At 42.4% G+C, this 15,618-nt stretch overlaps 1 protein-coding gene across 1 annotated transcript in view; it reads left to right on the forward strand.

Moving 5' to 3' along the window:
• The first annotated feature begins 3,951 nt into the window (after positions 1 to 3,951).
• LOC133999379 (adenylate cyclase type 9-like) overlaps positions 3,952 to 15,618 on the forward strand; it is a 28,332-nt gene continuing 16,665 nt past the window's right edge. Inside the window, exon 1 of the mRNA XM_062438598.1 lies at positions 3,952 to 5,764. Coding sequence (XP_062294582.1) covers positions 3,952 to 5,764 — 1,813 coding nt within the window. The remainder of the gene's footprint in view (positions 5,765 to 15,618) is intronic.

Raw genomic sequence — 15,618 nt, forward strand, 5'->3', positions numbered from 1 at the left:
CCCTTATATGTTTTTCTGTGAATGTATTTGCGCTCTTCCTCAAGCATGATTTTACATGAGATATCTGACTTAAAAAATGAAGGGAAAAAAAGATTTAAAGTTCATAACACATTCTACATAAGTATTTTTATTCATAAATCAAAGACCATCGTTCAACAGCAACCATCAAAAGGCATTAACACACAGTGGCTTTGTTTAAATGAAGAGTTTTTAAAATATCCATATGTACACAAAAATGTTTCCCCAAAAATTGGTTTCTTGATTTTAAAGGTGGAAATAATTGCAACATTGTTTAAAAGCTTTTATGCACACACAAGACAGACACATTATTGTGCATAAACAAATCATTATATGATGTGCATGTAGCATATACATTTACAGTGCACAACCTGATACACACAGGCACATGTACACATTAAATATTGTGTCTTGATCAGTGTATTTTTCTCCACTATATATGAGAAAGACTCGTTTGTCTGTAGAATCAATCTTGTGCTTTGAAACTCATCTCAAGACTTACATTAACGACTTCTATTGCAAGCCACAAAGCTTTGTATTATTATGTACATCACACACTGATCTGAACATGGGGGAGGTCTCCTTTTCATTCCTTTCATAAGATACATGCTTTTGTTCTTCCCCTACTCACAGGTGTAGTGCAGGTAGTATGCATACTTCCTCCTGGTGATCTTCTCAGTATACTGTGAAGCCCATGTACAGAACACTGCTGTTTGATATTTTCTCAGCCTATTGAGTAGAGAATGAATCATTAGGAGACATGCTGCACAAACAATAGGAATGTATTTATCCTCATTGAAAACCATTTTTTGAATATTGTAGTGTGCAACACTGGATTTGCCCTGGTGCTGCCATTATACATTTTCATCCATCATGATAATCGTATAATCCAATATTGCTATTACATTACAGTGACTGTCTAAAGCAGTTTAGTGAATTAGTGTATTTCATCTTCTATGACTTCACTGCAATATAATTATATCCCCTTTTCTCCAATGAGTTTTTCCTCTGCTATCATCCAAGGGCACAGGTTTCCATCCATATTAAATAAAGGGTGGAAAAGACAAGAAGGTGAAGGGGCTTCATCTTTAAACTGAGAGTTGGGGGTGCGCTCAATAAACAAACAAACAAACAACAAAAACGTCCCCACCCTTTCCCAAAATACGTGCTCGTTACCACTCTCTCCCAGTGCGTGCACGTAAGTCCACGGTCCCCCTCCCCTCCCATTAATAGTCAACCCATCTTCTCTTCCCTGCTCACCAAACACAGACAGCACCGTCAAGTCAGCCGCAGCCCTCAAACAGGAAGCACAACAATTGGACTTCAACATAAACCACCTTTTGAATCACTCTTCCGCAGATCTGAGGAAGTTCAATACGTGATATCTGGTACAGTTGTTACACCATACAGTCGGGGTTATAACTATGCAACAATTTTTCTGCCTAAGTACTATTTTTTACTTTGCAGACCTTTAGCATGATGTGTCACACGTGTGTGTAACTTTCATTTTATTTGATTTGATTTACTTTCTTTACTGCTTATCCTCTGGAGAGTTGTGGAGTTTTTAATTTAGAATCACCAATACACCCGGAGTCACCGGAGGGAACCTGCACAGACACAAGGAGAACATGCAAACTCCACACAGAAGGGCCCCATCTGGCCATACATGCATAATTGGAATATAATATTCATGAGTATGTTTTCATTAGTGTATAATCACTTGAAACTAAGAATGTATATCCACATAGAGAGTTGGTCGTTTTCTAGGGAGGTTGCTGTATTGCAACGGTTTATTTCTACAGTAGCCCAGAACGGACAACTCAAACACTGGTGTCTGAAACCTCACCATTAGATGCCATTAAATCATACACACTCCACCTTTAACAATCTTGTACAGTAGATTATTTTTCTTCCAGTTAGATAAAAAAATTTCAGGTAAAAAATAAGCTTAGTCCACACTTTCTACATTTCTTTTTGTGTTTTCCCAGACTTTGCAGACTGAAATCTAGACTATGAAACCTGAATCAACCGTGTCTTTAGTAAAAGGGTGCGTCACCCAAGAACTGTAATTGATTATTATATTACGTGTAGTCCATGGGGTTTTATTCTGAAAGAAAGAGGCGGAAATCATCTTTATTTTATTCTAGCGTACTTCACACTCACACACACATACACTCGCACACACTTCTCGCAGCTGGACGGCTGTCAGCGCACAGAAGATGGTGGCGGCTGCGGCCACTGCGTTGCCCACAGCGCCTGGATAGCGCACACTTTACATTTCATGCAGGTGTCGACACTGCTGCGTCGCACAGATAATGGTCAGATAAAGGAGACAAATCAATCTCATCCCACTGTGGACGATGCAGGGCATTGAAAGGCTGGACGATGCTGCAGCCCTAATCCATCATATTTGTCTTGGATTTAAGGATACTTATTCGGAGATGTGAAGAAATTCTATTGTGCTTCCCGTGCAATCCAATTAGAGTGGCTGGATCAAGGCAGTACTTTGGTTTGACCTGTGGGACTGTGGTGTGGGGGGGCGTGGAGCGGAGGTGGAGACCTTTTAATTAGCCCGACTCTCTCCGGGCTTTCATCGTCTACCATTTAGCTTAGAGGGACCAAGGTGCCGTGGGCAAACTTAACTTTAGGGAAAAAAGACAGACTGAACGATACTTGGTGTAGTCTGCGCAAGTGTGCATTTCCCCTTAGTTGTCCGATTGACACAGAATATACAGCCAGGAACCGGCATGGTCAGGATAACAGGACAATCTGGATATATCCTTAGGGCGCACCGTGACGATGAGTTGGCGACATTTGGTGTGTCTGTGGATACCAAAGCAATACCAATGCAACATTAAAGCAAGGCTGGTTGGTGCGTAGCCTTGGAGCAGAGTGTTTACACACGAGTCATTGACAGCTTGTGATAAAACGGAACAGTTTTGTTTCCAGGGATTTCTGCACACCGCGTCTCATGCATTTGTCTCCAACTGACCTCCATGCACAAGAGCTCCCTTTGCGTATTTGGAGACCCACTGGCGGTGAAGACTGCGGAGCGGGAAGTCAGGAAAGGACGGGGCTCCGTCCACGGGAATAGTCGCGATTAGGCCCCGCAGCAGGGAGCATGTTTGTATAAATACAAGTTTAGGTGGGAGTTTTTGCGCACTTGTTCCCGTTACCTGGAGTTGACGTGAGCCCTAAAGTTGAGAGCCGATCTCTTCGCTCATCACGGCAAACAGCAGATCCGTGTGTCGACTCTTTTTAAAAGAAAGAACAAACACTAGAGATAATCAGTTTTGAATGAAGTTTTGCTCAGAACAAAACGCCAGGAGGTTATTGCCTATTTCCAGTTTAAGTGAAAAACTGAATCATACGCATGATTGGACATGCACCAGTAATTAAAGACAAAAATAATACTATCATGACTGGATTTGTTATTTTAATAACTTACCAGGAACTTCATTAAATCATCTTATTTACTTACTTGGTTTCTCTCTCTCAACTGTTCCCTTTGCAGACAGTATTTTGTAATTCTGAGTTTTTACCCACATATGTTTCCAATGAGAGAAACAGTGAGTAGGCAGCTTAGTGGACTTGGACTGCAACCGAGCAGGCGGAGAGTGAACCGTTGAGTGCGTCAAAACAGACGGGAACATGGAGGAATGCAGGGATTGACGTCAAGAAGGGCAATAATGAACTACTCAAAATCTTTGGACGGTCTGCTGGGGTTTTTTCAGCCACTACACTGCTAACTGAGTGCAATTTTCTTGGAAAATATTTTGATTATGCTCTGCTTTTTCACTTTTAAGACTTTTTAAGATTTGGTTGTTATACTGTGGCTCCATACTTTGCCTTACTACTTTACCTCCCTTTTCTACCTTGAACTGCCCCATCCTCTGCATCATCTTTGATTTTGGAAAGATAAAAAAAAGCAACATGGCATCTCCCCAACATCAACAACTGCTGCCTCACAACACAGAAGTGAGCTGTGACTCAAGCGGAGATGGGGGCGTCTCAGTGAAGATTGGCAGTAGTGGCAAACACAAGCACGCAGGCGGGCCACTTGGTTCAATCGGGGGAGGCTTCATCGGAGGATCCAAGCACTGCAAGTACAGTATCTCCTCCAGCTGTAGCTCTGGGGAGTCCGGAGCGAGGAGGCCAGTGGTCAAGAGTTTTCGCACCCAGAAGAAGATGCCTCAGCTTTTTGAGCGGTCTGCAGGTCATTTCTGGGACCCAAAGTTTGACTCATCCATCCTGGAGGAGGCCTGTAGAGAACGGTGTTTCCCTCAGACCCAGCAGCGGTTCCGCTATGTGCTGTTTTACCTGGCTGCCGTTGGCCTCCTCTGGGGATTGTACTTTGCTGCCAACCCTTCCCGCTGTGACAGGACAGCTTTTCTAATTCCCACTGCGTTCTTTCTCCTTTTCTGCCTCGTCCTCTTCCTCTTAACTTTCACAAAGCTCTACTCTCGCTGCTACAACCAAGCATCTCTGCTTCTTATCTTTGTAACCTTCATTATGACACTAGCCCCACAGATCCAGACTTCAGGCTTCAGAGATCCAGAGACTCATACACCTACATTTGATGTGGAAGAGTTCAGTGGCATGGGGCCCTTATACAACCTGTCCTATGACAAACTGGTGGGAGACAGCACTTGGTCCCCCTGTCTCTCCCCTGTAGGCACATTTTCACTCTGTATTGAGGTTCTTCTGTTGCTTTACAGTGTTCTCCATGTTCGCCTCTATGCTTCTGTTCTACTCGGGCTTTTCTACTCTGTGTTTTTTGAGAGTTTGGGTTGGTGGCATCTGACCCAGACAGGGGGCAATTGGAGCATAGCATCTGAAACAGACTGGAATACACTAAGCTGGTTGGGCCCAGCCAAAGCTCTGCTCCACCTCTGTGCCCACGCTATTGGCATGCACTTGTTCATCATGTCTGAGGTGCGGTCACGAAGCACCTTCCTCAAGGTGGGACAAGCTATCATGCATGGTAAAGATCTGGAGGTGGAGAAAGCCTTAAAGGAGCGAATGATCCACTCTGTCATGCCCAGAATCGTGGCTGATGAACTGATGAAGCAAGGTGATGAGGAGATAGGTGACAGTTCTGTGAAGCGATACTCCACTAGTGGAGCGGCAGCCGCTATCTCCAGCCCTAAGAGTAATAAACGTAAGAAAACCTCCATCCCTCGAGGTCAGATCATCTTCAGACCTTTCAACATGAAGCGGATGGAGCCCGTCAGCATCCTCTTTGCAGACATTGTGGGCTTCACAAAAATGTCTGCCAATAAATCTGCTCATGCCCTTGTTGGGCTTCTCAATGACTTGTTTGGACGTTTTGATCGGCTTTGTGAGCTCACTGGCTGTGAAAAAATCAGCACTCTAGGAGACTGTTACTACTGTGTGGCTGGGTGTCCAGAACCCAGATCAGATCATGCCTATTGCTGCGTGGAAATGGGCCTGGGCATGATCCAAGCTATTGAACAATTCTGCCAGGAGAAGAGGGAGATGGTCAACATGAGGGTGGGTGTCCACACTGGCACTGTACTGTGTGGTATCCTTGGCATGAAGCGCTTCAAGTTTGATGTTTGGTCAAATGATGTCAACTTGGCTAACCTAATGGAGCAACTAGGTGTGGCTGGCAAGGTGCACCTATCACAGGCCACCGCCGACTTTCTGGATGAACGCTACAAACATGAAGACGGACAGGTCATTGAGAGAATAGGACAGAGTGTGGTGGCAGACCAGCTCAAAGGTAGGTGTACTGTGAATATAAGGTATAAATGAGCATGCCAAGTATAGATGTTGTGAGTGGAGATAATGCTCCAGCTTTTGTTCAGTGTTATTTCATGTTTTATTGTAGCTTGCATTTATGAAAAACATAGGATTAATATCTAACAAGAATGATTCCAAGATCAGCAGTTGATACAGTTGTGAGACTTATCAATGCAATCATTCCTCCATGAACCTACAAACTTTGGCATTTTTATGTGCTTTTGTTTATGTCCTATAATGCTTCCCTGCCATACCTAGAGGAAATTATGCCAGCATGTCAGCAGTTTAACTCCAGATTTATCAAAATAGTGGCACAGGAGCATGTGTATAGCTCAAGTTGGACAAAGGATTTTAGCATTGTTTATTGTAACTGGCACAGATGGGCTGGCAGGAGTTTGAATTTGTGATCAGTGCCCTCTGTGGTGTTGGTATTATGTGACTGTATCACAGACAGACGCCATTTTCTTTCCCAGCTTCCCCTGCACCCTGTCTCTGCCCACTCTTTATTCCCTTGCTCAATTACATTGCCTTCCAGACGTCCTCAATGTGTCCTGTTCTCTTAACCTCGCTCTGAACCCCAGGGATTGCTTTACAACACTGCAACTGTCTCTAATAGTGATTTGCCTACAGCTTTGTCTTCACTTCTCTATCTTGTCCTTGCTTCGTTTTGCCTCAAAACTGCTTGACTGCAGCTTTTATTTGATACATTTATGCAAATCGCCACAGTGTGTAACTAATTGTTGGCTGAATGACTCTTTCTGTCATTTAAGGTTGCTAATCCATTATCACCCAGTGTAAGTGTAATGAGTACTAAGGTATTGCAGATGGTGTTGATCTGTCCTTTTAAATATGCATTTCAGGTTTATTTTGTTTCTCTCCTTGGAGGCTGCATGCCGGATTTTGTTCACAGCATTTCAGGCACAGATTAACATGGATTATAAATTGGTAACCTGCAAAAATGAGGAATGTAAGTGCGCGCATTAATAATTTGTGCGCACAAATGATCAACTTGGCCTGGCAACCAGTGCTGTCAACAGTTAAGGAAGGAAATGGAGTGAAAGTGCCTTTTGTTTACCAGCCAGCCCAGAGTGATTAATGTGCCTGCATTTTCCCCTCATCTTCTAGATTAATGAGTGACTACGACTCTTGCACTTGCTCCTTTTTTCTTCTTTTTTTTTATTGCAAGGATAAATGTGTTACCCACAGACAGTGTTATCGCCCCCTCCTACTTCTTCTTCTGCTCGACTTCTTTCTGGCCTCCATCATGTATTCAGTTCCCTTCCTAAGATTTATTCTCCCCCTGTAGATTTTCTGTGCCAGTGAGAGAGCTGGCTGTCAGGAGAGAGTTGTTCTCTAGTGCTGTAAAAATCCCTCCACTGTGTAGCTCAGTCAGTGTAAATCACTTGGGTAACATTGGAGCCAGGCTTGGATCCTGGCTGGAGCTTGTCCCTGTTGCCCAACTGAGAAGTAAATTGCTCTGACCTAGACACTGATTTGTGCAGCTGTCTTTTTTGTACTTTTGATGTTCTTTTTGAGTTACTGTGATGTTTCACCTTCTCACAAATATTTTTTGGCTTATAAGTGTTTTTACAGCTCCACCATAACTTTAGGCTGCACAAAAAGACTTGACTCTAGAGTCAAGTCTTTTTGTCCCATCTTTCAGGTGCACAAGTTTCTCCTTTTTTATTTATAACTGCCCACTGTAATTATACATTATTTGTGGTTCATTGTAGCAGAGGCTCACATAGGGTGCAGTCACATGTGGTTGGCTGAGTGTTACAGCTGCATCATGCTGGCTTTTCACTGACCTGAAGCCTGTGGTTTTAGCAACAAATGAACATGTGGTGGCTCACTTTACATCTCAGTGGATGAAACTGAAGACAGCTTGAGGACCTCACAGTTAGATTTAATGCTCTGACTAATAATGTTTGTTGTGGTTATCAATTAATCTGATGATTGTTTAATGTCAGATGAAAAAACTAAAATAAAAAAGGCCATCACAGTTTCCCAGAGCCCAAGCAGATGTTGTCAGATTGTTTTCTTTGTCTGACCAATGGTCCAAAACTTATCAGTTTGTAGTTTACAATACAACTTTTAATCAGCCGTGGTAGAAATTAGCCTTTGACACACAGAACATTACGAACAACAGCATTTAAAATAACTTAAAAGTGTTATTAATCTGTAAACCAAGTGATGCTTTCCATTAGTATCAGTTACGGGTATAGAAAGAGAGAAATAGAATAAAATAAAAAATGTTTCCTGAATAAATAATTTATTTTCAAGCTAATTTAAATCAAGTTGTTGATTCATAATCTTTCGATTGACTAATGAATTATTGTAGCACTGGTTAGCTTAAAAAAAATAATGCAGCTACAATATAGCTCATGGGAAGGTATATTGAGATTATCCTTTTAAAGGGTTAGGGTTAGGTTTGAACAATGCACACCTCACAACACTCTGTACAAGACTCGATGTAGGTGGTTGTCTTTACAAGGGGTTGCACGTGAGGCCAGACCTTGTTGTGTTGTGTTTTTTCCTTACTGGAAATGGTTGCTATATTTGGCTCCGTTTCCCTGGAAAGTAACCGTCTATGTCCTTCCTTTGTGTTTAATGCAGAATGATGGCACCTGTACAAGATTATCCCTTTGGAGGAGACTGTCAGTATGGCCCTGTTATCTTTGTGATAATGACAGAATCACCACAGAGAGTTGGAGTTGCTCCGTCTCTCCTTTAGTAACCTTTCTTTTTCAAGGGAAATTTAATTGTTTGTGTGCTGATGTTGACTAAGTGTTGTGTTACGATCTGAAAAGACCAAAAGTAGTTATTGGGCTCATTAAGAGTTGTGTTGCCTTCATTTGTAACACTGTGATAGTACATAAAATACCCAGACTACTTAATTGTCTTAGTGGCAGATATTTAAAAAACTCTTCTCGTTGTTCTCTCCCTTGGTGTGAACCTTCCAAGCTGTTGCTATTACCCAAGTTCAATGAATAAAGAATAAAATAAATAACCCAAATGAACACTGGTTGCTTCACTTTGATGTTCTAAAGAACACTTTTATTAATTTGAGCTTCTGAAAGCTCTTTCATATTATTGCACAGCCCCTTTCCACTCATTATGTACACAGTTCTCAGGAACCAGTCGCTTGAAGGTAAGGCATGTTCTCAGATTGAGTTTGAAATTGTGAACATGACCTTTTCCAACTTAACTGCTGAGCGAAGCTGTGCTCGGGCAGCTGTGTACAGTATCCCACCCCGCTCTCTCCTCTCCTTTGCCCTTTGGGAGATTTCTAATTAAGCAAGACTGGGTAATCTCCTTGGCTAAAGTGATTAATGTTAGTAATTCTCCATCATCATATCTTCCCACACTGGCCTGGTGTTATCCTGACCCCGAACACATCAGCTGCCTGCCAGCCAGCCGTTTTCATCACAGCAAATGATATTGATTGCCTATAATGAGGCTGTCATGGCTGTGTATATTTATGATGAGCCAAAAACAGAGGTTCTCATGTCATGCAGAGATCATAGACAATCACCCAGGGCCAGTGGTTGTGCTAGCTATAAGAAGGAAGATAATATGTATTTGGTCCGTAATATTAATTTGTACGAATTCCGAGTCCACCTTTAAAACCTTGAGAACGATAATTGATTAGCTACATTAGGATTGATTTGAGCACAGAGTAGAACTTAGCTGCAAATAGTTTCAGTGATAAATGTTCTGTGTCGCTTCATTCTCGCCCTAATACTTCACACTCTGCAGCAGGTATTAGTTATCGGGAGATTGATTTGGGCTTTTGGGAGACTCTCTTGCTCTCTCTCTCTCACACACACACACGCGTGCGCGCACACACACACACACACACACACACACACACACACACACACACACACACGCACACATTCACACATCCCTTCCTTTACCCTGCAAAGTCAATTCCACAGGGATGTACTGTCAGTCAGTAAAGTGTACAGTATTTGCCTGAGGCTCAGTGGAGAACTCCTTATTTTGGCTGCTACCTGTGACCTTGGCCCCGATAAATGAGGTTACACTTATAGAAACAGAGAAATGACGGCGAGAGTGAAAGTAGATGAACTGCTCTTACCTGTGGTGCAGTTTTGCTGGCTGATACTTAGCTTTGGTCCAATTGATGGTGGTACTAAGGGAGAAGAAACACATTCAGCATTGCCTTACCCCCACTACGTTAAGCCACCATGTCACTGAACCACAGCATTGAGCTCCAGAAGAATCCCCAAGCGGATAAAAGGAGGCTGTACACATTTAAGCCTTTGGATTCACACTAGCTGTGTGTGTGTGTGTTTGTGTGTGCACCCTTTATACACACTGCCATACTCAAAAAGTTAAATGGTTTGGCTTTTTCACCCTAATATATATACAGCTGTCTTCTCCCCCAGCCAGCAATCAAATACCTGGCATAATTTTTGTCTAGACTCTTGAGTCCAAATCAGTATGCACACACATTCAGCCCTACTGTAGGGAGAGGGAGAGGGGAGAGGGGCTGTCAATAGTGAAATGGAGTGCTTTGAGTCGAGTGGCTTACTGCTATGATGGGGTAAGGGTGGCAGATATGGAGAGAGTGTGGTTAAGCTGTGGTGGCAGCTGTTGGTATGGTTTATAAAACCATTGGTAAATAGATCCTGGGATTACTGTTACACACCAAACTGTGTGGTGTCGCAGCCCTTTCATCTGAAGTCTGAGAGGGGGATGTGACTGCTCAGAGACTGCCAGGGGAATGAAACAGCCAGGAGGACTCTGAGCTGCTATATTGTATTGCAGTGACCGAGCCCTGCCTAGAACACCTTGGCTGTGCATGGTAGATTACAGCTCTGCTGAGAGACTAATGGCGTAATACATCACACTGCATTGTGCAGTACTGCTCTGTACTGTCGATTATAGTTCAGCACAGCATGGCATTGTAGCCTGCAGCAATGCAATCTCGCCAGTTACCATCTTTGTCCTTATCATACTGAGCAAGTCTGCAGAGCTTTAGGATCCCATGTCATGCTTTGCAAACATAGGGTCATTGTGGCAAGGTTGTTGGAAGGTCTACAAGGTGGTGATTAGTGGGATTTTATAGCTGCAGTCATTTAGGTTATCTGCTGTGTCACGCTGTTACTCAGCAGGATTGGGCTACCTGTGCTCATTCACAAGGATTGTGCAGCATGGGTATTGCTTGCTGCTTCAGCCCAGCAAGCAATAAAAGATTTGTACTCCGGGGGTGTAATGAGTTTTTAGGATCAAGAGCAGAAAAGCAGTAAACATATTATTTCAAAGAGCTGCAAATAATCATATCTGCATGGGCCAGTGAGCTTTCTATTGAGCTGATACTGTTGGAGATTTTGGTCTGAACATCCATGTATTCTGTTGTGCTCCACTTAATCCTGACAAGTGTCAGAGGACCCTGCAGACCTCTCAGTCCCCCTATCGGGGACAGCTGTCCTATTGGCTCAATGGTGAAGTGTCCTGCCCCCATCTAGTGTGACAGAGATAACCCAGGGCGAGGTGGATGAGAGAGCCTGATATCAGTGCCACCACTGTCTGTCTGATAAGGGCCCACATGCAAGCAGGCTGACATGACTTAGCCTGTAGAGCATATTCAGCACATGTACCATGTGGAGTAGGACATGTTATCACAAGATGCTGTCTGCACACATTGTTTCACTTAATTCAGAAGCCTTTTGTTATTTTAATTTAATCCAGATTAAATTAAGAATAGAATGTGATATCAATGGCAGTGCCTGCAAAGAGTAATGCTCTGGTGCCATGAAACATGACCTGGATAGGCCAGAGAGAGGATTTTAGCTTTGGTAGCAGTTGTAGGATGGATGTGTAACCACTTTGGATTATTAATGCTGCTTACAAAACAGTGTTTTATAAAGCGAACAGTACTGTGGTAGAGCTGACATCAGTTAATCATATCAGTATATTTTGACTAGGTGTTATTATTGTAATATGGTAATATTGTAATATTGTAGTAATTACAGTATCTTGATATTTCCTGATTTGAAAAAATGCTTATGAAGCAGTAAAGCGCTACAATGTAGTAAACCCATTAGACTCCTCTTGCTCTACCTGCTTGGTTATAGCATTCATTTGTTAGTGAATGTTTCTCTAATTTTCTTGCTTGTAAATATCTTAAGGAAGCATTTATATTATGTTATTGTTTGTATTATTTCATTGTAGTTTTTGAATTATCAAGTTGTTGAGGCAAGATTATTTCAGAAATATTTGGCAAGCCTCTTTCTAAGAAAAGTGTAAGACAAGTAAATGCTCTTGGGGCATCTTGTGTGGTTAAATGGGAGAGAAATCTAATTTGGCTCCTCCACATTTCTGCTGCCCCATTACCTACCATTAAACTGGTGGAAGTAACCTAATATTGTGCAGCCATGCCTTGTTCTGTTGTATGGAGGTGGTCATATATGACAGATGCCTGCTTTCTGGTATAATTAGCCCCACAGAGGTTGTGAGCAGTGCAGAGAGGAGGGAGTTTGGATCTGCAGGATAGTAAACATAATTACTTTATTATGTTGGCCATGTGGTTTCTTCTCTTCAAATTACAAAGTGTACTGTAAATCCTCAAAAGCTTTCCTTGTAGTGTTTGCATTTGCAGTTTTTATCAAGCTCTCTAAATAGCAGAGGTTTGCAAACATGATTACCACTAGAATTAGACTCCTTTCATTACCTCAGGGTAAGAACAATCTTACAGTGTCAAAGACAGTAATATCATGCCATCTTGATATGCTTATGCAGCTAGAGATTATAAAGGAATCTTCTTGCTGCTCTCTCATGATTGAACACAGCAAATCAATCTGTTATCATACACTGTAGGATTTCACATATGCAAATGTGCTGCAAGGATTTGCTTGCATATCTTTCTGCAAACATAACTTCCCTCCCGCAAATGAAATAGAGGGAATCGAGAAAAGAGGAAAGGGCATGAAAGAAAGGTGAGAATGAAGAAAAAGTGGAAAAAAAGAGAAATATATACTGTCTACAGACTGTGACAAAAAGATGGATAGAGTTGCTCCTGTTCGGTTCATCCTGTTCAGGGCTTTTGTGCAGCTCCACCCGACTCACAGTCATAACACCAGCCTCAGCACAACACATGGGAAAGGACATTTTCCCATCTGCAGCAACTCTCATACACACACAAACACACAAACACACACACACACACACACACACACACACAAATACACACACACAAACACACACATACACACACTTACTCCAGCTCCGCACCCTGGGCCCGCCAAGGCTAATTGCCATGGCAACAGTCTATTAAAAGGGACGAGGGTCAGCTGGAAACTGGAGGTTCTTTTTTAGATGGAAGAACTGGTGCTTCGACTGGGAGAAAGGGGCTAAATTGACTTTATTCAGCCGAAGCTCTGACTTTCATATGGCGGTAAAAACCACGTGAAGGCTTATTTTTGTGTGAGCACAGCAACAATAAGCTGAACACTCATAGCGATTCAGCAATTCTTACATCTCTAAAGGACACCTACACAGATGTAAACTGCACACAGTCTCACTCAAAGATGTTTCAACCTTGAAAAAGTCAAAGAAATATGAAAGTGTCTCTGTGTATCTCACTCCTGCTGTTGCTATCTCACAGTATATTTGATACTTCATTTAGATCTCTTCTTGTAAAGTGAGAGTTGAGCCGTGCATGGTGCTCAGCCATTCTCACAGTCGTTCAGATGCTCGGGTGATAACTGGCTATCATGACTCATTGATGCATCCTAAGCTTTTCTCCCTTGTGATGAAGGGTACAGAAAATGCCAGCACTCCTCCTAACAGAGGTACACTAGCCTTTACTGACACTGACGGATGGAGCTCACTCTTAAGGTGGCACACAGTAATCCCACACCCACTCACACACACACACACACACACACACACACACACACACACACACACACACACACACACACACACACACACACACACACACACACACACACACACACACACACAGACTCTTTCGGCTCTTTGCATAAACTAAATGCAAACACCTACACATGCAGCCACACCCTGTCCATGTTTGTGGCTGTAGCGACTAGTTAGTGTGTATGGCAGGGAGTGTGTGTGTGTGTGTGTGATAAATGGCTTTGTGAATTATGAATGATGGAGGATGATGGGGAGCCAGTCAACCCTGAAGCCCGCTACTGCACTCACCCCACACAGATTGACTGAGCATGTTTGCGTGTGCGTGTACAGTAGAAGTGTGTTCTACACAATGAATTATTTTGTTATGTGTTATTGTTATTGTATTGTATATGTGTATTCATGTGCACTGTGCAGACTGTGAAATGCATTGTACTATCTAAGCCCAGTTTCAGCTCCCTCTGCTCTAATGATGAAGAATACTGTATGTTGCAATTGTTGTTTTTCTCTTTTATATTAATTCATTTTCTTCAATATCACTTCTGACCCCCTGTTCTTCCTCACCATCCTTTCTTCTTCTTCTCCTATTTCCATTCCTATTATCTTTTCTGTACCCATATTTCTGTGGTATGTAGACTTACATATTAAATATTCAACAGCTCTCCTTGTTTTTGAATGTTGTATAACGTGTCTTACATGGCCCAATCACTACATGAATGTGTGAGTGTGTTTGTTGGCTGACTAGAGCTCAAACAATTAGTCAATGAATCAATTAGTCATTAAACAGAAACTTAATTGATCATCGTTGTGGCAACTGATTAGTAATACATCATGACAATGCCATAAATTTGTTGATACATAACAATTTGCTTGCTTTTCTCTGTTATGCCATTATTATCACGTGTTTGTACTGTTCATCAGACAAAAAGCAGTTAGAAGATTGTTATTGACCAAATGATGAACTGATTATCAAACAAATATTGATTCCTACATTTAAAATGAAAATGTTGTTTGCCTGCCTGGTGTATGGTATAGCTTGACCAATACTGGAATTGTGAGGCTGATACTGATATCATATCAAAAGTGATTTGAGCCTGTCTCAGGTTTAGCTCCATCCGTTGGCTTCAGTGTTGGACAGCCCTCCTGTGTCCCCGCCAGCTGTCAGCTGCTCCTCCCTCCATGTACTTAACCCAGGAATCCCCCAGGCTGTCACTCCTAAAGGCCATTGCTGACTTACTGCATATATGTGTGTGTGGTTGTGGGAGTGTGAGCGCGTGATAAGTACCTGATATATTCCCGGCAGAGGTCATTCCCAATCCTTTTATCACTTTCAATCTGTCTCTTCGGGTCGCTCTTCTGCCTTCCTGGCTTCCTACCATTTTTCTTATTTGCAACTGTCCATCATGCTGCTGTCTCATTTTGTAACTGTTGAGTCAGTGCTGCCTCCGCTGCTTTTGAAATGACATTTTCATCAACAAACATAACAGCAATGCCTATATTAACCAATTGCATTTCAAATTGTTTCCAGTCTTCCTCTCTGTGCTTGACCATGCGATCGAATGAAACTGTTAGTACTGCTTTTTAAGAAGATGCCGGTGAACAGTGCAAAGAACCGTCTGTCTCTGTATCTCAGGTCAGAATGTGATTCAGGCTTTCTTTGGTGGAACCTGAGCTCGTAGTTAGCGTCTTCATTTATTCCTGCTTTATTGGCCTGTTTTAGATAACTAGTCCTCGGGGATTTGCGCAGTGCTCAGCAGAAGATCTGGAACATATTCATCATCAACCCATGGTTAAGTTGCCATTACCCAAAGTGCTGAGTAAGCAAAGTCTGATATTAGAGGAGAAGACGATGAGAGGAGGAGGAGCATGAGCGGGAGGGAGATATGTGTCTTTGTTGGCTGTTCACTCTGATCATTTACCACAAACTCG

The sequence above is a fragment of the Scomber scombrus genome, chromosome 18 (assembly GCF_963691925.1).
Source record: "Scomber scombrus chromosome 18, fScoSco1.1, whole genome shotgun sequence".
In the NCBI taxonomy this organism is placed as follows: domain Eukaryota; kingdom Metazoa; phylum Chordata; class Actinopteri; order Scombriformes; family Scombridae; genus Scomber; species Scomber scombrus.